At 42.9% G+C, this 25892-nt stretch overlaps 1 protein-coding gene across 5 annotated transcripts in view; it reads right to left on the bottom strand.

The window, feature by feature from the left end:
• ptprub (protein tyrosine phosphatase receptor type Ub) overlaps positions 1–25892 on the bottom strand; it is a 181427-nt gene that overhangs the window by 99644 nt on the left and 55891 nt on the right. For all 5 annotated transcript variants that reach the window (XM_086218782.1, XM_086218784.1, XM_086218786.1 and 2 more), the window contains exon 2: positions 25138–25269. In XM_086218782.1, the coding sequence (XP_086074908.1) occupies positions 25138–25269 (132 nt within the window). The remainder of the gene's footprint in view (positions 1–25137; positions 25270–25892) is intronic.

Below are 25892 nucleotides of genomic sequence, written 5' to 3'. Positions count from 1 at the left end.
TCATCTTTGAAGGTGCTGTTGCAATAAATTTGTAAAAATGAAAGTAAGAGTATTAACATCTTTTATTTGTCTGAAATACAGCTGCACTAACAGTTTGCTCAAGAGTAGTTTATTTATTCCAAGATTTGTATTCCGTCTCAGGTTGATAGCATTCATTTTCTGTTTGTATTTGTTTTACAAATGAACAGAGATCTTTGCACACAGTGTTAGTCGAAGTAGTTCACATTTCTTAAAGATTATATTAAAATACATAAATATTTCAAATGGCTGCACGGTGGTGCAGTGGTCAGCACTGTTGCCTCACAGCAAGAAGGTTCCAGGTTTGAGTCCCGGCTCCAGCACATGATCTTTCTGTGTGAGTCTGCATGTTTTCCTGTTCCTGTGTGGGTTCTCTCTGGTACTCCAGCTTCCTCCCACAGTCCAAAGACATCAAGAGGGGACGAGACTGATTGATACTCTAAATTGACTGTAGGTGTGACTGTGAGTGTGAATGGTTGTCTGTCTCTATGTGTTGGTCCTGTGATGGACTGGTGACCTGTCCAGGGTGAACCCCGCCTCTCACCTGAAGGCTGCTAGGATAGGCACCAGCCCCCCCTGACCCTTTACAGGATCAGCAGTAGAAAATCGATGGATGGATGGATGGAATATAGGAATGGAATAGAATATTGCATACTAGTAGCCTGTTAGCTCACTGGTTACCCCCCCCCCCCCCCACACACACACACACAACCCTTAACAGGAACAACCAGAAGAAAATGGATGGGTGGATGGAAATATTTCAAATGCACTGACACTAGCTGCATACTCGGGATTGAGAGTTACTCGAAGTTCAGGTATTGGAGTTGGTATCTGGAAGGAACTCCTCTGATAGTTTCTGGTCCTGACCCCTTGTTGGCCCAGCCAAACAACCCAGTCACAGTACATGCATTTGAAAGTGTGAGTTGTCTCTAAAGCTCCTCTCAAGTCAGCGCCGCAGTGATTAAACTGTGCAGGTGTGGCTCCAGGCGAACAATATCCCAGGATATTAGAGACAGCAGAAATAAATCAGCATAATAAGCCATTCAAGCAAAAACAATCCTATGTGCAATCTGCTTGTTTATCCGCTCTCTCTCTCTCACTCTCTCTCTCTCCACACACGGAAGCACAAAAAAAGAATAACACCTAATGTTGAAATCCGTGGCGTGTTGATATCAGCAGCTTAAATGGCCCTCAGCGTGCTTTTAACTAATTACTCAGCTTGTTTAAGAGAGCCTTCACTTGTGCCACCAGCTAAGTTGTCCACCCACACTATCTCTCCCCGAGTCCTTAAGTCCCAATAAGCTCTGCCAGCTTTTCCCCCCAGTGGATGTTAACACAGTTACAACAATGAAACGACGTCTCTCCGGCGCTGCAGATTTGAATTGTAAGAGCGCCATCGTGCCATCTGCTAGCATTGTGTGGCGTTTATTTAGTTGTAGCCACTGAATGAGCAGCGTGAACAATAGCATTGGCATATGGTGGGAAATGTGTTGTGCAGAAAGAGAGATTGTGTCCACGGTGTCAACGGGAGACTTTAGAGGCTGATGGATGGACAGGTGCCAAGCTCAGAAGACGGGGCCACAGTCTAGTGCCAGAGAGATAAATCTGAGGCAGACACTGATAGGCCGCAGAGTCATCATAATGACAGGCAGGCTGGAGCCAAAGGCAGGAGGCTGCAGTTCTGCCCATCCCAGAGGTGTAATGTGCTTGTGATTAACTGTCAATCCCCCCACTACCTCCCCCGCGTTTGGTGGGGCAGACGTTCTATCTCAGCAAGAACCACTCGTCATTCAGACAGTTCCTGCAGCCCTGACCTTGGCCTCTTCCAAACTGCTGTAGACGCGCAATGAGGGATTTCCACAGATGTACACAGCCAATACAGGGTCATTAGGAATGAGTCTTTCTTTAGTTCTTCTCTGAATCACATACAACTGCTGCGTGATGAAGCCATTTATTAAGAGCGTACCATGTCGGACTTTCTTTTATTACAGATATGCTGATATTTACCGACCGATTTGGCCCCTAGCCAATATCTGTAGATGTCAATATTGTCTTGACAAAAACAAAGTTCATATGATATCAATATCGTATTCATACTGAAAAACGTACCTAAGTTGGATTTGACAGATTTTTTTATTCATTTCCAAAACATCTGGAAAAGTCAACTGTCGACAGTCGTTTCATCGTGAACAACAACGAGAAGCAAAAGAAGAAGAATTAAAAAACTAATGATGATTTGCTGTTTTTCTTAAATAATATTTCAGTTATATTGCTTATGGTACCAAGTAGGCCTCTGTAGAGAGTCATTATAGATGCAAAAGATATGATACCCACATGGGTTAGAACTTGTACCTTGTAAACAACTGAAATCCAGAATTGAGTGTAGTTTGTTATATCAGTTATAAATGGAGGTACTAGACAAGAGCCATTCTGTAGTTGCAGGTGTGCTTGTACACCAGGAGTACAATACTGGCCAGAAGTAGATTTTGACACAAACAGAAAAGGTAGAAAGCAACAAGTACTTTTGCCCTTTTAGGTACACTTCTATTTTGGGGTATGTATGAGGGCACAGCTGCTGGAGCACATCCAGTGAATGTCACCATGGAGGGATTGTGCCGCATTATGCAGGGAGAAGCAAAGATGTCGGTGTGACTCCCGCCGCCTCGGTGTCACACTGTGATTGTGCAGTGGCCCACTTGGATAGCTCAGAGCCATCGATAATGTTATTAGCAACGCCTGTGTTTTCCTCTGTTTTGACACCTCCGCTGTGAAAAAGGACCATCACTTCAATCACATACAAGCTCAGCGATCAATAGACAAGCTTGTATCTATTTCCAGGAACAATGTCAGGGTGATTCAGAATGGTCCACCTGAGCCTAACAGTGGAATGTTTTTAGAGGAAGACAGAAAATAAGCAGCTGTTGATCAGTTTTGTGGTGATGAGCAACACACAAGGAACTCCATTTGTCTCCATTGTACTGAGCTGGAAGTGACATATCAGCCAGATACCTTAAATAAAGCAAAATAATCCTCGACTGGATGTCTTTAATGCACACTTTCTAACTGTGTGAGGAATGTAACCAACCCTGGAAACTAAAAATGTCGTAGTACGCTCATTAAAAGTGATCCCTGGTTCCTTTCTCACTTTGATACTTATAAATATTTGGGGTTTGTGGAAGTGAATCCTCATGGGAATATATCCATCGATTGTCTTCCAATTATTCCTGTTAAGGGTTGTGGAGGGGCTGGAGCCTATCCCAGTGGCTACAGGTGAGAGGTGGGGTTCACCCTGGACAGGTCACCAGTCCATCTCAGGACCAACACATAGAGACAGACAACCATTCACACTCACAGTCACACCTACAGTCAATTTAGAGTATCAATCAGCCTCTTCCCCTCTTGATGTCTTTGGACTGTGGGAGGAAGCTGGAGTACCAGAGAGAACCCACACAGGAACAGGGAGAACATGGAGACTCCACACAGAAAGATCCCGTGCAGATTACATGTGTGTGTGTGTGTGTGTGTGTGTGTGTGTGTGTGTATACGTATATATACGTATATATATATATATATTCCAGGCGGCATTGTCGTGCAGTGGTCAGTACTGTCGCTTCACAGCAAGAAGGTTCCAGGTTTGAGTCCTGGCTCCAGCACAGCATCTTTCTGTGGAGTCTCCATGTTCTCCCTGTTCCTGCGTGGGTTCTCTCTGGTACTCCAGCTTCCTCCCACAGTCCAAAGACATCAGGAGGGGACGAGGCTGATTGATACTCTAAATTGACCGTAGGTGTGACTGTGAGTGTGAATGGTTGTCTGTCTCTGTGTTGGCCCTGAGATGGACTGGAGACCTGTCCAGGGTGAACCCCGCCTCTCACCTGAAGGCTGCTGAGACAGGATCCAGCCCCCCCGCGACCCTAAACAGGATAAGAGGAAGAAAATGGATGGATGGATGGATTAAATGAGAGGGTGTGTCCAAAATTTTGACTGGCAGTTTCAGTATAGAATGCACAGGCACACGCGCACGCGCGCACACACACACACACACACACACACACACAAACACACACAAATAAAAACAAATATGAAGCCAGCCATTTAACCCAAGCTTATGCAATCCAATTAGGAAATCTGTTAGTGCATATGCAAAGACAGATGAATTTAATGTCCATTACAGTAATATTGTTGAGATATTTCACACAGATGAATGGAGCTCCCCTCAGTGATGGCAGTTCTCTGTTACTTGATGAGGAAACGCCTGCTGTTTGTCTATAAACTGGAAAAAGCGACTTCTAATTACTGAAACCACTTTAAAGCGACAGTTATTACTATTACATCATCCCTGTAGCTCACGCCAGTGGTGGATAAATATTGTTTTGTACACAACGATTGCTAAATGACTCGCTCCATGATCAGCATTTGATTAATTTGGTCTGAATCTAGATGATTCAATTATTTATCTACATACAAGTTAGCAGAGCGCTAATTTCTATAAACGGACCTTGGATATAAACACAGATCCTGTCAGCAAGGAAGAAAATGTTGGGACAGAAAACCTTCTGCTTTCTGTTTTCCATCTCAGCAGCTTCAGCCAATCATGTTTGAGCGAGCCTCGGCTGTATCCACATAAACAGTCCGTTTGGTGTGCAAAAGCAATGCTGTAGTGGTTTTAAACAGTAAACTGAGTATAAACTGACTACTTTTGATGTGATCGGGCTTTATTTGTTGTCTTTCAGTCTTGGACAGGATATCTGCTGGCTACAGCTGAACCCTGAGATACTTGCCCCTTGTTCCCAGAGTTGTCAGGCCCAGCCGAGGGCAAAAAAGGAAGTAGCCGTCTCAGTCAGAACTAATGTAGAAGTCGTGTTTGTATAAATTCAGTGAGTTAATATGCAAATTAGTGTGCGATCGATCTTCTGCACGACTGAACGTAAAGCATCAGGAGGTGCAGGGTGAAGGTGAGGGACGATGCAGCGTGGCCTCTTGCTTTACAACACCACCATAACTGGTGTGTGACGGGACAGGAGGCATTCTCCCAGGACTGGGATGGGACAGGATTTTCTTTTTCTGGGGGATGGGACAAGGATATTCATGTAGGAGAGTGTGGGTTAAGCAGTTAAAGAGCTCTGAGTATTGTGCGCGCTGGTTCGGTGAGGGCTTGAAGGACGTAGATTTAAATAAAAATGTGATGCACTACAACTTTAAACAATAAGGATTACATGAGACCACGACTGTAATCCAGACATGCAGGACTCCTTCATCTATCGTTTCTCTCCAGCCATCACATCTGCATGCAGCAGAAAAGCTAAAACAACTCAGACAAATTATTTTCAGCTCCAAGGTGGTTTGTGTTTTCCAAAACTTGGCAGCAAGTGTGCATTTCTTCCTCTTGTTTTTGTTTAACCTACCATCGATTATTACCTCTGTTGGCTGAGAGCAGTGCTTCCTTTTTTCTTTTTTTGTTTCTCCCGTCCCTCTTTGCGGTGCCTGACTGTGGTGTGACATCCTCATCCTGACAACAAGCCTAACACAGAAGAAAGATACAAAAATGCAGCACAGCCAAGCACTTGCTGAACCTTTTGTTTTCTGACACACAGTCTTGGCCACACAGCTCCGCACACTGAATATGAGGAGTAATTAAAACAGACGCATGGAAAGCAAACGTGGGCTCCGTATTCCTTCCCAACTCTTCATTGCACATCTATCAGTTGTCCTTCTACTTTTTTTCCCTTCATACTCCTCTTCGATGATTAAACTGTTCTGCAGTCCCATTCTGTTTCTAATCTATCTATGTACCTTGAGGGAATTAATTAGAGCTGGTCAGAGATGAAGGGCAATGCAATTGTCCAGTATGGGAATTTATGTGTGTGTGTGTGTGTGTGTGTGTGTGTGTGTGTGTGTGTGTGTGTGTGTGTGTGTGTGTGCGTGCGCGTGTGTGTCCTCCCAGCATGCTTCTCTATCTACTAGACTGAATCAGAGCATGTTCCACATAGGCAATGCATCACCAGGCACCGAGTACAACTGATAGTGCATTTTGATGATTAAGTGTGCCTGGGCCCATAGAGAAATATAGTAACAATCAGCTGAGCGTGTCTACACCGCATTTGTCTTGTACTCTCAACATTCCGTAGATCCCTTTTCAGTTGTCAGAGCACCATGAGGGAATTTCACGCGCGCAAAGTTTGCAAAATGATACATTTAGAGACTGTCAGTGGAACAGTTTCTAGTATTTCTGAAAAGTAGTTTTTACAAAGCTCATTTTAAAACAATCAATAACTCACAGCAGACAACCCCCCCCCCCCCCCCAATTTTTTTCCCTCCCCTCCTAGATTTTAAATCTCTACAGACAACTCCGACGACTACTGCTCCTCGGCTCACTGCCACGGCTTTTATCTGCACCTCTTGCTTAAAATGGATCAGAAACTGTCAACTGCCAAACTCTGAAGAGCAGCAGTATGGCCATTAGGCAACCATGGAGACTGCTGTGCTCGCTTTCAGAGGGTATGCAAGAGAGCAGCTCTGAAAAGCCCTGCCAAGCCCCCAGCCTAAGGGAGCTACTGCAAGCTCAGGGCCCTATTTCTGCCTCGACATCCAAGCTGCACTCATCAGTCAGACTGTCGGCAATCAACAATAGAGCCAGATGGATAGACACAGAAGGCTCCGTTGGCTGGATTTACAGTGTAGGGAGCCAAGAAATAACTTAGTTAAGCCATGAGGATCTTGGTTTCACAGTGAAGAGGCACACAGGTAGAGAGCTCCTTGGTGTTTTTTTTTGGGGGGGGGGGGGGGGGGGCGCTCCACCGCTCAGGCAATCATTCATCCCAAGACCCCATTCATAGCTAAAAGTTTGTTAGCTTTTGTTTTATTATTGTACGTCTTAATCTCCTCCTTTCTAGAACCACGGTGAGATATTAGAAAGTGATCTCACCAATCAGGCCTGAATTCCAAATACTCCTCTGCCTCCCCAACTGTACTGTGCAACCCCTGATTGGTTCTAGTAGCAATAATACTGCATCTCTCAAAGTAACAAATGGAAACAGTAAGAACCAAGAAACCAAGAACAGCTATTTGCACAAGAACAGGTGGGGTGTTAGCCGTTCCTTAAATGAGATGCAGCATTTGACGGCAGCATGTGTTTTTGTGGGGCAGATTGGCTGAAGGAGCTTGTCAGTCAAGGCTAGAGCCCCGCCCACTGACTGCAGAGCTCCACTCTCGACCTTGCATGATAGGGATGGTCTCACCAAGCCAAAGCTCTTCCAAGCGAGACGTTAAAGTTATACAGACAGAGCGAGATCATGTGATGTCACCTGTAGAACCTGGTCAAGCCCAGGCCAATGGTAACCATGGCAACAGATGTACATTTTCTGTGGCGTCTGTTATGAAAAGTGTATAATTCTACAAGTCGTCAAAATCTCCATTTGTGTTAAGAGAAGCGGGGGTGAAATTTAAATATAAATCTAAAATGTCAAACGCGAACAGAAAAGTTGAACTGTTTATTCAAAATGTATAATGAATCCATTCTGATTCTCAGTGTTACACTGCAGGAGTATTTAATTTTAAAGAGAGAAGAGAGTAAATCTGATCTCGTCTTCTATCGCGGGGGTCTACCAGGGAATGTGTGAGAGCTTGTCAAATACAAAGAGATGTGCCAGCTTATGTCACGTACAACTGCACGTTCTAAATTTGTAATGTGAGTTTTTTCAGGGGGAGAGGCACGCAAGTGACTTAGCCATCAAGGCTTGTGGGTTATCATGACAGCGGATTCATCCCGCATGTCGAGGTATCACTTCACTTCTACTCCATTAACACTCTTCTAATTCAAGGTTTGACCCCAGATTGTGTTTGATGTTCAGTCCAATTTGTTGATAGAGCATTAAATTCATCAATACTCTTTAACATAGCACTGGTTCCAAAGTAGATCAACAAAACAAAGCCTCTCAGCCATCTGCTGGAGCTGCAGGTCTAAGGAGACCAAATGCCAAGTGTGTGTGTGTGTGTGTGTGTGTGTGTGTGTGTGTGTGTGTGCGTGTGTGGGTGTGTGTGTGTGTGTGTGTGTGTGTGTGTGTGTGTGTGTGTGTGTGTGTGTGTGTGTGTGTGTGTGTGTGTGTGTGTTGCTGCGACCTGCCGAGCCACTCAGGACATGAGGTCTTCATGAAGATGAGGCCCAGCAGAGCCTCAGGGGATGAAAAAAAAAAACAACAACCACAAATACAGGCAGAGCCCAGAGCCAGCGGCGTTAGAGAGGAGCCTTTGAACTTGGGAATGAGCTGATGCCTCACGCTAACCACCTCAGCTGCACCCTGCCACTGTAAACAGGCTCCGACCATGTGGACACACAATATTTCTCTGCAGGGTTAATACTTGAACATGCAATATACAGACAGACTAACATCAGTAATTACACAGGACCAAAACACACACACACACACACACACACACACACACACAGACACACACACCCACACACATGCTTAAATGCAGAGCCTGTTTAAGCTTCCTCCCGTCTGCCACATCTTTGAAGTGTTCTTGCTGGTGTAAGGAGGTTCGACCCGTTAAAGCCCGTGGAAACAGGATTAGTCTAGCCTTGCATCCTAATTAATTGTCAGGATGTTTGGCTAATAAATCCTTGTTATCTGGTCCTCTAATCGTAACAGGAGATAGCTCTGACCCAGCCGCTGGAATTTTTATCAGTCTGTGCTTTCTGTAATCAGGCTTCAAAAAAAAGAAAAAAAAATCTAGGGAGGAGATATCTGCTTCATTTTGCTCCTCTCCTAATTCAATTAAAAATAGATAGCTTGGTGCATGGCGGAAGTTGTTGTGCATCATTAGATTAGTTTCATTTCTTTACAGTTAAAGAGAGGTGAGGGGAGGCAGAGCAACTGAGTTTATATATATATATATATTTGTGTAACACCAGCCAACTGTAACTGTCCTGCCACAGACAACCCTCCTCTCCAGAGAACCAGATCCCTGTTGCAGCACGTCTACTTGAGCAGCTGTGGAAAAAAAAAACTTATACAAGGAACCGCCGTGTCATCTCATTCTCACTATCAAGCTACAACTGAGTTTTAAATAAAACACAAAGCATATTAAAGTGAGCACAACACCAGCAGAGATACAGGTGCGAGCGTGCAGTTTGAGGACAACATCTGAGAGTCAATCTAACGTGACTGAGTCTGTCTCTGAGTGTAAAAATAGGTGCAAGCGATGATCTAGGCTGGGTTGACTTCTCTGCCTCCCAAAAGAGGCGTCAGATGAATTAGGTTAAGTGATGTTCAAAATCCCGCAGCTGTTTGTGGGAGTGTTTTGCAGCCATGTAAAGGGGCATCCAGCTGCGTGGCACAGACTGCCCCTGCCACCTCAAAGAGAACACATCAGAAGATGAGAGGAGTGTCTCCGCCTCCCTACAGGGGTTGTGTTCATGACCAAAAAAAAAGACTTTGAAACATTATGTTTCCCACAAGTTGGATTTTTGAAATTCTTTGTTTTCTCTGCAATGAAAAACGTTGCAAGCTGAGGATATAAAAGACTATGAGTTTCAACTGAAGTTATGATTATGGTTGTTTCTATTGCTCCCTTTAGAGAACACGGCCCTTAGCAAGGTGACAAGGAGGGAGCCCACATAACCCGTCAGAGCTGAACTTCATAATTGTGCTGTCACAATAAAACTGATGCAGTGCTGCCAGATTTCAGTTTACAGCATTGACACCAAGCTCACATGAAGTCATGCAGAGGAAAGCAGCTGAATCTTGGAGCATGTCTTCTTTACATAAATCAATTACCGTTCCCATATATATATACATATATATATATATATATATACATATATATATATATATATATATATATATATATATATATACATATATACATATATACATATATATGAACAGAAGAGATAAGATGAAATATAAAATAAACCTTTATTTGTCCCTCAGTGGGGAAATTGACAAAAATCAGCAGACTATATGAATTCATGATGGCGTGGCTGTACATTCAAGTGCCAAGTGAATTCACGCGTGTGTTGTGTCTGTGTGGCACTAATTCACAGTGCACGCAACCCCCCCCCCCCCGACACCCATCCTCTGATATTAATATCTGAGCAAATGCTGTCAGACAGCTCCTAGTGGAGAACCCCCAGCAGTCATTAGCTGTAACATCCTGGGAGTGTTCCTTAGAGGGACACACTCTTCACTGCCATTATAAACAACACAGAGAAAAGCAGCAACCATGATGCCACCACTGAGCTCGCTCGTCTTCACGTCTCCCCGCAAACACTCAGAAGCGACTGCGAAGCTCTAAAATGCAGCTACGCAGGCATTTCTGCAGCCTGGTTTTGATCATGATTGCATCAGACAGTGGCTGTTTTATGCCATTCAGACTCTATAATGGCAGTCAATATCATTGAAGGTTGTAGGTACTGAACAGATTTGATGGAGGCAGTAAAATCGGTAATGACTGGGACTGTGAAAGAGGAATTGAATGTAGTAATCCTACAGATGCCACAAAAGCACACGAGGCACTCAAAATGAATGTGTCTCATTTCAAAGGCTGCTGTAACCCCCGATCCTCTTTATTCTCGCACAGACATTTACAGTCATAGTTGAAATGATGTTGCACCACATCCTATGTTAGAGAAGAGCTGCTTTGTTTCTCAGGCGTATAATCTTGTCAGACTTATTACCGTCCTCCTCTCATCAATGACAATGAAGAATCCCCATGTAAGCCGAACCTTCTCAGTCTAATTCTCCTGTTCTGTGTTTGCAGGGGAGAAGACAAAAAAAAAAAGCAGAAAACAAAGTGGGGGTCCACATTACAAGAGTATATTGTCCAAATATGTTATAAAAAGTGGAATTATCACAGCAGGTTCTTTTATTTTTTTAAAAAAGGGAAATTATTGCAGACCGGGACACTTCAGTCTGGCACAGCCCCTTTTTTTTTTTTTTCAAGAAAGACTCAGATGCCACACAGCAAGTGCGAGATCTCAGCGATCGGCCGCCTGCCAGCAGCTGTGATGATAATCCTTCAATACGGGAATATTTTGATGTTATTAGGCCTTGTTGTTCTGTATAAATACATAGAAACAGAACAGTAATGAAAATCCATCAGGCTGGCACAGAGGTATTCTAGCTGTGAGATTTAACAAAATTGTATTGACATCCATGCCGATTCTTTGTCAATTCTTTATTGACCAGTATTTAATCATAATAATTATAATAATCTATCAGTCCAGCAGGGCAGGGTCACACTAGACACCGAAGCTCAGGGGTATGACATTACCAACACACACACAAACGCACAAACTAGGGAGGCAACGATTTAGGAAGCCCATGGTTTTGTTTTGTGGTTTGTTTTTTTTCAAATAAGGGTACTGCTGTCAAGTCATCTGTGTGTGTGTGTGTGTGTGTGTGTGTGTGTGTGTGTGTGTTTTTACTCTTCGCCAATCAGACATCAGCATCTGACCACAACCTAAATAACAGCCAATTACAGGCAGAGTGGAGGAGGGTCACTAGCCTGCCAGTCTGTTGTTACATTCCCTGTGACACCCCCCCCCCCCCCCAACTAAACTAAGACGGCTGGAACAAAAACACTTTTTTTGTTAATGAAAGAAATATTTAGACATTTGCAGCCTTAAAAAATACAGACAACATGTTTGCTTGGAATAAATATGAGAATATTAACAAAAGTGACCTCGCCCATGTTGTTGTCAGCCCACTGTGGCAATTTTTTTAAACTGGCCCTTTTATACAGAAAAATTAAAGCCCAGTTTTACATACCGTGTGGTAGCAAATGAGAAGACATTGAGAAGCAAATAATCCATGTTGCGTTTGTCGTCACATTGTCAAATTAGAAATATTTTTACCACTTGGAAACGTCACTGCTATAAATCTGATATTATTCCCTAACACCTCTTCCTTCTTATGCTCACATATTTCTATCCTCCCTTCATCAGATGATAGGAATGGTAAGGAGAGCCATTAAGAATAGGAAGGAGTGGCGATGAGAGACGTGATAGAGACTATTTATATAGTGTCAGCTCTGGCCAATCACCAAGACGACAGGCAATAAATGCAGGCAGAGCCGTAGACCCCTGAGACTTGATATAATGTATTACTTATTGTGTATAATTCAAATAGCCATCAATCTTCAGTTAGCTATTCTGCTTGCATCAGGCTTTTCACATTCATTATCATATCAGGTAACAGGATTTAATGCAAATGGCTCCACCCATAAGCAGGCCTACATATCAATTACTGACAAGCTGTTGTGCACGACAGGAGGTATTATGGTAAACTGCTAAATTAAATTGCACCTGAGAGGGAAGTGTGTGAATGAGAATGGCAGGAAAGGGAAGAGGGTGCATGAGAATCAGGAGGAAACGTTATCCTCTCCACTCCTTTTATCCCGTGAAGGACCCACTTGGGACCTCATGAGTCTCTGTAGCTGATGAAAACTCAAGAGGATCCTACATTTCAAATCAATGTTATTGCAACAAATGGAGATGGACTAACCTACACTCAAGACATTTCTCCTGCATACTGGATTGCAATTTCTTAAAAAAAAAAAAAATACAAAGTCTATAGAAAATATTGTCTCACAGCAAGAGGATCAATGATTAGGCTGGAATTTTTTTCATGCCATTTGCCATTTTAATTTAACTGTCACTGAGCGGTTGATTTGGCCCTGATTGCGGTGAGACTGCTTAAACTCTTACACAGTAATAAATTCATATTCAACTCCATAAAAGAGCCATAGAGCTGCTAATATGAATAGGAATGGAGGATTCAACTTTCAAAGTAATAAAACGCACAAATATTTTCTGATTTTTTTTTTTTTTTTTTATCAGTTGTCTTTGTGAAATCTAAAGCTGTTGAGTCCTTCAAGGTTCTCCCAGATGGATGAACAAGGGTGACAGGCTGGGGTGGGGGGCTCAGGGGCATGACTTGCATTTCTATGCAGATGATGGTGGCTTCTCACTACCACAATTTATTTCCCCATAAAAAGAAGTCCAACTCGGAATGAAAATGAGGCAGAAAATGAATGCAATTCAAATAGCAAGTGCAATGTTTTCATCCTGTGGCAAAATGAGTTAAGTGTTGGAAAGGTGTGTTGTAGGTCCAGAATATTAATAAACCAAAATGACTTCAGTTTAGAAATGATTATTGCTCTGCACCGGTGAGAGCCATCAGCCAGAGGTATCATGTTTTTGGGGTGCCTGCGTGTAGGTCGGACCCATGATATCTCTGGAAGGCCTTCGGGAGACGTCTTCAAATTTGACTTAAATATCCACTGGGACTGAACTGCAAAGATTTTAGTGGTCAAAGGTCAGTTTCATCTCACATTACCACAATATCTCATGAAAGTCCTTGAGGACAAAATAGAATACAAACATCAACTGGGACTCAAAGATGACCTGAAACAATTTTGGTGGTCAAAATTCACCGTGACTGTTCCCTTTCTCTTTAAAATCAAAATAACATCGCAATAAAATAGTCGATTCAGTACAAAGTCAAGATGAAACACAAAGAAAGAGTGAAATGTACAAAACTGTGTACATCCTTACCTCCAGAGTTGAGGAACTCCTCACCTTATCAGACATTGCAAATGATATTTCTGACAAATCGTTTCTTTTTTACAATTAATAAAATATGAGATGATTTCCATCTACAGAGTCGGAAAGGGAAATGATGTTTCTGTTGCCAGGTTCCTCTCACAAGATCACGGGCCTCTAGCAACACAGTAACCCACCAATCAGATAGGCTGCTTGGTCAGTTTAGGATTGTGGGTAGTTTAGTAGTAGTAATAGTAGTAGTAGTAGTAGCAGCACTTGTACTCAGAGAGGTCAAATAATAAAACAGGTTTTTATTGAAACAATGTTGATATCATGAGCTGGAGGCTTCTACAAGATTATACTCCATCATTTTGCGCTCCAGGTGACTCATGAAAATCCCGACGCGCAGAAGTCCACAAAAGTCGAGTCTATGCCAGCACTGACCTCACCCATTCACACTAAAACACGCATGTCAAAGTGGGTTTTTGTACCCGCGTTTGCTCAGCATGAGGGCGCATTCAAGGTTCCAGCCGACGCGGGTCTGAGGTCCCGCTGCGAGGGCTGCGTGCCTGTGTTTTTCTCTCTCGTACGACAGCATGGACATTGCCGAGTCGAACATTAGCGTTGTCGTTGCTCTCTGGGTCAATGTCCTCGGCCGGCGTGCAGGTGCGCTCCAGCTGGTCAAACCCGCGCTCCCTCAAAATGCTGGTGATGTTCCCATAAATCACCCTGTCCCATAAAGTTCCAGAAATCTGCCGCTGAATTTCCTCTTCCCCATGGATGATGAGCATCTCGCAGACTTCACAATCTTGCCAGTGCGCTGCCATGATCAATAAAAAAGATGTGCAAGATCGCTATACAAGTTGTTTATAAACACGGTCGCACTTGCACAGTTCACGTTAGGGTTTCCCAAATGGTGGGAGTTCCCAAGCATAGATGAATTCACAGAACATCATACACATGTAAATTGTTTGAAAAACAGGAGTGAAATAGAGTCTCGCGGACATCAACAGGAAGACTGATCTTACAGCAGAGGCCAAAACTTTATTGAGAGACCCGTGTTCATCCACGTGTTTGGTGCAGTGTGTCAGGGGCCTTACTGACCCATGAATTGCAAATTTGTATAAACTTGGAATTGGATGTAAAAAAAAGTTTAAAAAAAAAAAGTAACCAGCACACTCCTATTATTTAGTTTACAGCTCAAACAAATGTGTTTTAATGTGCACAACCTCCTTCATTACTGAAGTGAGGCCATGCCACATTCACAGACCTCTGAACAACTGGAGTCGCCCCCTGCTGGCCATTAAAAAGAATATTTTAGTCTTCACTTTTGAAGCACCCGAACTGGAAGCTGCTCTCTACTTCCTACACCGATTTGGGGTGTTTTCATTTCGTTTATGCCATAACATCAAATTCTCAACAGCGTTTGGTGTGTGCTATCAGTCCTAAAGTACCATTGACGGGTGCGGGACGCAGTATTCATGCCTCTACAGCCTCATTTCCTAGGCACCACTTGCTGGGTGCAGTCAGCAATGGCCGCTCTTTGCAGGTCCCACCTCCATCAGGCGCTGGTCAGACTAAGAAGAGCTGGCTGGCTCCGTGTAGTTTTCAGAATGATTTGTTTCTTTGGTTGTTAATGTTAATGTAATATATCACTGAGTGCTACTACACAGAGCATCTCACTGAACAGTGAGTCTGTGTTTGCTCTGGCTTTCAGTCCTGCTTTATTTTTACCTTTTTTTTTTTGGTTGTTTTTTATGTACATATTTATAGAGAGATGACTAGCAGTGCTGTGAGAAGAAAGTTGTTCCTACATGTGCATGTTGATGAGCAAACACGCCACCTTTCTCAGACACCCTAAGTCCTGTGGTGGGACGATATCATCAGTGACCTTGTATCGCAGCTGTTTGTGGACCCACACGTCAGATGCCGGGCCGCCAGGACCAGACTATATTGTGGCGCAGAGAAATCATTTGAAATTATAATACCAGTCTCGCTGATGTCACTGTAGCTCTGACATGTCTTTCACATGTGTAGAAAACAGACAGGAGAAGCCCGTTCTTACATTAATATAAATATGAGAGATGATCAGATTTGTCCTCAGGGTCACCAACCAGCTCTGAGGTTTGGAGACTTTCTTAAATGAGGAATGAGACGCTGCAGGACGGAGGGTGACAACAGCATCAACACTGTCAAAGAATTCTGGAATTGTAGGAAAGGATAAACAGTGACTGCGCTTATAATTTATGGGAGAGACAAATGTTAAATATCTCTTTAAAAAAATATGTTTATCTGCTTATTGGAGGATAATTAAAATGGGCTGTGTTGGTATAGTTCATATTTTGTGTTTATTTTCTCTCCAAAAGAGATAAGGGTGTTCAGCATTCATTTGATATGTGCTGCAGTTTCGGAAAAACTTTACTTGGAGCAACGCTTTAATTCTTTTTTTTTTTTTTTTAGGTTCCATACAGTACATTCTTGGGTGTACGCTGCTCATAATCTTTTGAGATGTGCACCCTTTGTGATGTATAATTTACAGGCAGACTAAGGGAGTGGGTGCTCCATCCTCTTGCAGGGGAGGGGGAGAAGACATTTGCTACCAGATCTGCATCTGCGGTGAGATGCATGATGGTTTGTAACACGAAATCAGCACTGAAATGATACAGATGAATTATTATAACAGGATGAACTGTGTCCTGTAATCATTGAGAATAAGTATGTCAATGATAAATATGTAGATGTGTGAGGGATATATTTAGACAAACTAGAAGGAAAGCCTTTGCTTGCGGTCATCATCAACAAACTCACTAGTTACACGAGAACAAATGATATAAAATACCTGAAAAGTACATCAACTTGTAGTACAACTGCTATCAGTTTATGATGTGACCTCAGTGATTGTTATGCTAGAAACATCCAGGTGAAGAGCAGACAATTTCTTTGACATGTTTTACTACAAACATTTGTTAAACGACAGGTAGGAAGCGCAGGACCGTCACCAAACCTCCCAAGTGCAGAAACAAGCACAGGGAACTGAACCTGCAGCCCCTCTCAGCGTTATAGACTGCTCCACTTCTTTGGCTCCCTGGGTGATTTTATTCAGAGTAAAAAAAGTTGGGTAAAATTGAATTTGTATTGTTGGTACACCAAGAATCACAGCTGCTATTTCATTTTGATGCGAAAATTCATATATTAGCAGGAATGTAGTGCAACATAGAAGTTTATTTACATAAAAATGTTCCCTAAGAGTATTTCGTCCCTATAAATCATAGAATTCTCATGACATCAACATTGATCGAAATATTTCTAATGATCATTTCTGGCCCGGTGATGCAAACCCCTCTAACTTGCTCCGTTTTAGTTACCCAGAGCTGTTAAAACTAACCCAATTTATGCACAAAAGATATTCCAGCTTGACCCCTCAATGCCCTTTTTGTCTTGAGCTGAACTGTTAAGCTCGGCGTGATCAGCCACTTCACCTCACCTCGACAGTTCACCTACAGTAGAATGTCGGCCGTTATCCCCGATCTGCTTCCTGAGCCGTAATTATACCTTTAAACCAGCAACCTTATACATAAAAGGCCTATAGCTGCCCATCTAAAGAAACACTAATTAGAAGGAAACTATAGCTGAAAAGCAGGAGGGGATGGAGGAGTGTGTGTGTGTGTGTGTGTGTGTGTGTGTGTGTGTGTGTGTGTGTGTGTGTGTGTGTGTGTGTGTGTGTGTGTGTGCGCGCGCGCATGTGTGTGTGGAGGGGGGTGCATTACCATACCTACCCATCACCTTGGTGTCTGCATGTGTGGGTGAGCAAAAACACAGAGAATAAAAGAGTCAGAGTTAAGACTTCCCGCTCTGAGGAAGCTCCCACATGTTTCTGGAGTATTCACAGTGATTATTCCTCTGCAGTCACTGGGAAAAGAAGTTGAGTAACACTTCGATTAATTTTCCACCAGTCATCTAAATATATTCTTATTTGTTTTCATCCCAAATAAATAGCTGACTTCACTAATTGCGTCAGCGGTCTGGAGATGTGAAATCAGCTGGTGGAATATCTGACGGGATGAAACTCTCCAAAGATACCTGACTGGTCGGAACACTCCTCCACAATAATAAATACACAACTCTAGCAGAGGTTAGAGTCTTCCTCCTCTCCCCATGAACAAAAGATGAATCACCGTTCCTGAAAACAAACAATGTGCCGCTTTAGCTCATCTATAATTGAATTCATTGGCTTTTTCGGTTTTCCCATAAAGTCCATGCTAGCGTAAACATTTGACTTCTAATTAACCACAACATCGAGCTCTGAATTCTTTGCGCTTCACTATTTCTTCTTCAAAAATGCGAGTATGGGAAGAAAAGAAGAAACAGGTGGGGTCATCTCTGGTTGTATGATAAGGTACAACATAAAAAAAAAAAAACGAGGCCATCGCGATTTTAAGTGAGGGAAATGCAGAGAGCCGGGATTTTAATTATGACTGGCATAATTAACAGTGTCTTAACAAGCTGTAACAAGCTTGATTGCTCTGGTAATGCTGAAATTTAATTGTAGCCATTAAACTTACTCAGCTGTAGCTGATTAATGTTAATTCTGTGAGTCGGCAAAAACAACAAACAAAAAGTCTCCGCCTTGTTATTATGCACTCTGCATTGAGATACCGCTGCTTTATTATCTGGGATGTGTCTTTTTACTCACAAATACAGTGGAGATTAATTGAAGTTACAATATTTGATGTAGGCAAATGTTTTAGCTAGCAAAAAGCTCAGTTAGCAACTGTCAGTGACAGACTGGCATAGGTCAGGATTACACACCAGCAGTACACACCATTTACCTGCTTTAAGCTTAGCACCTGAAAAAATGTATTGTGGAGAAGTCAATATAATATTCATATGAAATGGCTCAGCCTCCCTGGAAAGGTCTACACCAGGGTACTGGAGAGGAGGGTCAGGGCAATAGTCAAACCTCAGATCAAGGAGGAACAGCGTGGTTTTCGTCCTGGCCGTGCAACCGTGGATCAGCTCTTCACCCTCGCTAGGGTTCTGGAGGGGGCATGGGAGTCTGCCCAACCAGTCCACAAGTGTTTTGTGGATTTGGAGAAGGCTTATGACCATGTTCCCAGGAGCACCCTGTGGGGGGTACTCCAGGAGTATGGGGTGGATGGCCCCTTACAAAGGGCCGTCCAGTCTTTGTACCAGAAGAGTGAGAGTATGGTCCGCGTTGCCGGCAGTAAGTCGGACTTGTTCCCAGTGAGGGTTGGACTCCGCCAAGGCTGCCCTTTGTCACTGGTTCTGTTCATTACTTTTATGAACAGAATTTCTAGGCACAGCCGGGTGGTGGAAGGGGCCAAGTTTGGTGGTGGGAGGATGTCGTCTCTGCTTTTTGCGGATGATGTGGTCCTCTTAGCTCCATCAAGCCACGACCTACAGCTCTTGCTGGGGCAGTTCCAGCCGAATGTGAAGCGGCTGGGATGACAATCAACACCTCTAAGTCTGAGGCCATGGTCCTCAGCCAGAAAAGGGTGGTGTGTGTGTGTGTGTGTGTGGGGGGGGGGGGGGGGGGGACGGTCCTGCCTCAGGTGGAATAGTTTAAGTATCTTGGGCGGATTGGGGTGGCATCCGCAGTGATGCGGGTGCTAAACCAGTCCGTTGTGGTAAAGAGGGAGCTTAGCCAAAAGGCGAGGCTCTCGATTTAAACTGTCAATCTACATTCCAACCCTCACCTATGGTCATGAGCTTTGGGTAACGGCAGAGAGAACAAGATCACAAATACAAGCAGCCGAAATGAGTTTTCCCCACAGGGTGACTGGGCTCTCCCTTAGAGACAGGGTGAGAAGCTCAGTCATTCGGGAGGGACTCAGAGTAGAGCTGCTGCTCCTCCATGAGGAGTCAGTTGAGGTGGTTCGGGCATCTGGTGAGGATGCGTCCTGGACGCCTCCCTCGGGAGGTGTTCCAGGCATATCCAACCAGGAGGAGGCCTTGGGGCCGACCCAGGACACGCTGGAGGGATTATATCTCTCAGCTGGCTTGGGAACGCCTCGGGATTCCCCCAGAAGAGCTGGTGGAAGTGGCTGGGGAGAGAACAGTCTTGGCTTGATTGCTGAGGCTGCTGCCCCTGCGACCCAAACCAACCACATAAGCTGAAGAGGGAGTACGATGAAATGGCAGTTGCAATATTGATCAGAAAAAACACACAATACATTGGTTTTCTCCAAAGAAATCTGAGCTGTTCACCGTCTTTCAGGCAGCGTAGCTCAGGAAGTAAAATGGCAATCCAGTGATAGAAACATCGTTGGTTTGAGCCTTAAGAACTGCGTCTTAGATGTAGGACCAAAAAAATAAATGGAATACTTCTTAACCTCATCTAAAACTGAAATACATGAATTTTTTATTTACTGGTAGTATTCCAAAGTAAAACTTATATACACAGTTTTAGAATGGTGAAGAAGAATGGATTTCCTGTTTCAAAATGTAGTCAGATAGCTGAGCTACCTGGAAAGTGGCAGGGTCCAGTCTGAGGGCTGATATCATTGCACACACCTTCCTACAGTCCTATATTTGCAGCTGCTATCAGATACTATTCCAACACTGATAACCGGAACTCAACAAGCGAAGCCACATTACATGCTAAAGTGAATGTTATCAGACTGAAAATGCACAGTCCGAAGAGAAAATCCACCTCAATTCTGAATTTACAAAATATGACCTTTTAAATAGATGATATTCTGTGTGTGTGTGTGTGTGTGTGTGTGTGTGTGTGTGTGTGAGTGTGAGCGTGTGTGTGTGTGTGCGTGTGTGTGTGTTGTGAATTGGTAGAAGGGCAAAGAGGAGGAGGTTAATGCTATAATAAAGTGTTAAACCAGTGAGGAAGGCTGGTCAGCTCTGATAACAACAACAGATGTATCTGTCCCCTCGCTCGGCCTCATCCTTTCACAGACACAGATGAATCTCAGGTCACCGTCAATGACAAACACGCACCGGCTTGTATGCAGCTGGTCTGGTTTTTGTGTATGTGTGTGTGTGTGTGTGTGTGTGTGTGTGTGAGTAGGTGTGTGTGTGTGTGTGTGTGTGTGTGTGTGTGTGTGTGTGTGTGTGAGTGTGTGTGTGTGTGTGTGAGTAGGTGTGTGTGTGTGTGCGCGCGTGTGTGTGTGTGTGTGTGTGTGTGTGTGTGGCTGAGGCGAGGCAAGGGTGAGAGGTGGCAGATAGTGAGGGCCAGAAGATATGACATTGTCCTCCAAAGCCGACTGGCATAGGAAGCTAGAGATACACACGGAGGCCTGTCACCCACGTTAAGGCCAATATACTGATATGTGTGTGTCTCAGTCCACCAGTGTCCCACTTTATGACTAAATGCTCAAAGCTATTTCAGTCAATGTGCCCTCATCCAATACAATAGTAATTTACTGAACATTACAGCGTATGCGTCATCATACTGTATGCTCTTGCTGGCAAGACTGAGGGTCTTACTGACTGGCTGCTTAAACTGAACAGGTAGACAAATAGCTCCTCGAGTTCCAATAGCCAATTGTGACTGCACTTGGTGCGGTGAAATCAGCTGATTTGGAGAAAACCGTAGCGGGCTTAAGAGGCCTTCCAACCAGCCTTAGATCTAAAAAATGATCAAATATTCAGAACGCCTGTTGTTATTTATATTAGGATCACTTTGCTAAAAGGTTGTTTTTTTTCAATCAATTGAACTTTTTTATGTCAATCAAAGACTCTACACTATTCGGGGGAGAAAATGGGTGCAGATATCTACAGCGACTACGACTTCAAGGAAAGCTAAAACAAGTTATGAACTCATAGTTTTGGCCTCAGTTTGGACATTCTGTTGTTCTCCTGAGTTGTCATTGGGGCATTTTCTATTTCTCATTGTTTTTCTGCTCAGTTCCTGTTTTATTTTGAAATGACTTCCCTCCTGTGTCTTCGTGTGCCTTATACTTCCTGTCCTTATCTATTTCATGCATTTTTGAGTGAATCACCTGTGCTTGGTCATCAGTCAGTCACAGCCCCGCTCTCATCCTCACACACTCTACGTCCCACGCTTTCTTGATAGTTCTTGATTGTAAGTTTAGTATCCTTTTGTTTTGTTTTTAGAAATACATTTCTTTAGTTCTTTGCATCTGGCCTCCTTGTACAAAACAGATGACTCTAGGTGCATTTCTATCCAGCTGTTTAATGCACGAATCGAGCAAAAGAAAACTGGAGTTTAAACTGACTGACGCACTTTAATGTCGTGACTTACTCTTTTGCTAAATTTGAGAAATTTCTTTCATGCATTTGGATGGAAACCTGACTACTTTAGCAGAGGACATGTTCTAATTTTCATCATGTAACATTAAGAGCATTAAATTAGTCATTCCTGAACGTGAACAGCAGTAAAGTTATAATTTATTTTTGTAATTTAAAATAACAAGTATTCTGGCTAAAACGTCAGGATTCTATTCTGTGCATTGAAATAACTCAACATTATTAAGCTAAGTAACAGTCCCCATAGAAACAACATCAAGGTGACAAGTTAGCACCCCTGAATCCCTCAAACATGGCATTGTTGTATCGTAGAGAAATTTCCAAATGTCCAGTTTTGGTCTGATCGGCAGACAATGATTTTTTTTCATCAAGTATGACGGATAAGAATCACATCCTCACATTTACTTGCGTAGAAAAGGAACGCCCCCAATAACTCAATGATTCAATGTTGCCATTCACACTTTTTAAGCTAAAACTCAATAGCTTTTCCCATTAAAAATAACCCTGATATATTAAAAAGTATATTACAACAGAGCCATAAGTTTTGACGCTAATGAATACGCCTCATGGAAAATGAGATACACTTGACATGCAGACACATTTGTCTTCACAAGGTCACCATCTTGCACGCCTGACTTATTCATTAAAGCAGAAAAGGAGCTGAAGATTATCAATAGAAACCAGACATCTTTGATCTAATTCAAAATAGAGGAAAATGTGATAAAATGGGCTATTCTTATTAAGATCTCACTGCATTCTGGCTTCTCTTTTTTTTCTACTTCTTCTTTCATGGGAACGGTAGTGTCTAATTTCTCCTGGGAGCCACAAGCTGCTGCTATCTCAGCTGTGTTTACTAATCTTCCCTCGACACGAATTTCTCAGCCCCACAAAGTTAATACTAGTCCAATGTAAATAGCCTTATCTCATAAACTCTTGTTATCCCCCACCTTGGCTGTCCAATGTGATACATGGTTAGAAGTCAACATGAGGGGATTAAGTCAGAGCAGGAAAAAGAGAGAGAGACAGAGTGAGAGAGAGACAGAGGAAGAGAGAGAGAGAGAGACATAGCGAGCGAAACCCAACTTCCAATGCCAGAATCTGCAGTAAGGTTATCCAGCTTACACCTGGTACTCACTGGAGGATTTTCAATTCTTAACCAAGACAGATTAAACCAATTTTTAACATTTCTAGCATGTCGAAAGCAAGTGCACATCAGAAAATTCAGTCCAGATGCAGGACCACTCACTTAAAGTTTATCAAAAGTAAAATCAGGTACATTTCTCTGATTAAAAGTAAAAAGAAATTCAGGTGTGCTTTGTTTTTAAACTGGAAACTGTAGATGGAGTCAAGTGTGAATAAGCATCATTTGAACATCGTGTAGCAGGAGATGAGCTGGACACATGTCGCGTTAGTTAATGCTACGAGTGTTAGCTTACCGCTACAAGTTTACATGCTAGCCAGTTAGAGACTCTTCCTGTTCAGCCATGAAAGTTCTGTTATCAGTAACTGTTGTGTATAAAAATTTAATTTTGGCCAAGTTTTGCAGTACAAATATGATTTATGGGACTTTCTAAATAACAATGAAGAAATAAAAAAAATACTCCTTGAGATCCACGTTTTTTGCATGTCCTTTTTGTTACGTTCACAATGCCAATACTGGAGAAATGTTTTTACACAGACAACACTGACATTGCCAAATATAATTATATACCAGCACATGAATCCAATATCATGCATCTCTAATTGGGTGCCCGTCAGAAGCGGGCAGTGGGTGAGGAATATTTTTCTGTGTGTGAGAGAAGATGGGGACTTTTACATGTTGTATCCCAGAGCCCCTTGACAGGCTGTAACGAGACAATAATGTGTGTGACCCCTCACACTACATGATAATTTGGGCAGATCATCCAGCCTTGAATCCAGCACGTCAACAAATGTCAGGGGAGGCCAGTGTGACCCGAAATAGGCCCAATTATTATCCAGAATTAAACACAAAGTGTAGCTAACGAAGGTGGGCCACATACACAATAAGACCAATCAGGCCGATGACACAAGAAGAACAAGCAGATTAAAGTTAAATCGTCTCCTGGTTCTCAGAACTGATCGATGCACCATCTCGTCGTGTGCAGACCACAGTACCTGTCTTATTCAACCTGTGCTCGTCCGCTCCACTGAAGGCTCTGGATTGCTGTAAATGCCACGAGAGTAAGTTTTAATTAAACCCAAAGGGAGAAGTGTTAATTAGCTGGTCGCCTGCTGTGAATTGGCTGGTGGCTGCAGGCACATTCTCACTCGAATGCTGATGACAAGGACATAAATGAGGTGCAGTTTAAGAGTTTAGGGTTAAATCTGGGATTTATCGTGCTCAAAATTGAATTCTATTTAGAAGACAGACGCCTGTGGATATGGAGGAAGTGAAGATCCACATATCAAAAACCACAAGTACACAGCTTTTAAAATAACAGCATTTATCCCCGCAGGAGGTTTTTAACGCTTTATCAAAAGGACTCTTCAGTTCATGTTTTCCACAAGGATGGAGGATTCCCTTGAGGTAACAATTATTTCCTCTTAAATGATGTATCCATTTTTATTGTCTTGATGATGCCACCATCTTTTCATCTGTTCCTCTTCACCTAGCCGTCTTTACAACCTCCACATTGATTCCACTCTCGTCCGAGCTTGTACTGCTACTCCTGCTGCGATCGAATTTGCAACTTCTCCTTCTCAGTGAACAAATAAATATGTCGTTGTCACGAGCTGGGTTCTTACAGTATGAATTGATTGGCGATACCAAAGCGAGGTTGCTCCTGTCATCATTTTAGTTAGCGTGGAAGTGCCTGGCTGTCGATATTTCTGCTGAGAAGCTGAAACAGCACTCTTTCCCTTTGTCACTTCCCTTTAGGAATGTGTTAATGCAGGGACGGTGCAGCGCCTTATAAACTATGCATGCCATTTCCCTCTGGCATCCACCAGTAGAGAGGATAATGGCAGGAAAATGCTGGTTTCCATTACTCTTGTGTGCTGGTTAACATAAAATTATCCTTGAGGTGAAGCAGGAAGCAGACAAAACTGGCGGAGTGCTTCATGAGAGCTGAAGCATAATGGAATCTGGACGTCTATCAAGTCTCATCTGGACAAAGTCACACACTTGTCTCATACGCTGGTGATGCTCATCATGTCAAACAAGTCCATTATTTTTCCCCCATACTTCCGGAGAAGCCCAAGCTCACACTAAAATAGCTTCTCCTCTTATACCTCCCAAATCACGCTGAGCTCTAGCTAATCTGCAACCCGACAGACATCTATGATTTGTACACAAGAGGAGAACTCACCGTGCAGGAGGTCGGAACTGGCATAAGGTGAGTTGTACGTCCGATACAGCAGCCAGTCAAAGTCATCTTCCTCACCCTGGGTGAAGTCACACAGACTGGGATCGGAATCCTCTTCAAACGTGCAGCCGGCAGCTGGACAAAACAAAAGAAGAGTAATAACATTAGTGGTTTTATGAGTGTGAAAAGTATTCCTTTTCATATCAATTTCTACATCCAAATCTCAAAAACACAGATGATTATTGTTCATTATCATTAATGGATGCTGAATTGAATTGTTTATTTTCACTGAGGCAGCACAAATATAAAAGCAACTGCAGCAGATTTAGCTGGGAAAAAAAAGCTCATTTGCATCTATTGTCCCTGGGCAGGAAGACAAAAAAAACAAAACACTAACGAATAACACCTGGTACAATGTCTAGAACAACAGCACGTGTGTCAAAATAAATAAAGTCCATTCATGTTACAACAGATTAAACAACGCATACATAAGAACACGTAAGATGCTAACGGACATTAAGAAGCAGCGCTGTGCAACAAAATCATTGCAGGATATTGTGATGCAAAGATCCAGCACCTAAAATCTCTACATTTCATTAAATCTGTGTGTGACGTTCTGAACGGAACAGTTTTGGCTCAATGTGTCCATTGAGTTAATAATATTAGGTGATATACTTTGAGTATTGTCATTTTTATTTCATATTATCACAATATACGTACGTAAAGCGGTACCCTGTTGAGGACGAACATCAACCTAT

This window comes from Aulostomus chinensis, chromosome 11, assembly GCF_037954235.1.
Source record: "Aulostomus chinensis isolate RoL2024-O1b breed Wild chromosome 11, RoL_Achi_v1.0, whole genome shotgun sequence".
Lineage (NCBI taxonomy): Eukaryota > Metazoa > Chordata > Actinopteri > Syngnathiformes > Aulostomidae > Aulostomus > Aulostomus chinensis.
The sequence above is the reverse complement of the archived record's forward strand: the minus strand, read 5'-3'. Positions and strand labels throughout refer to the sequence as shown.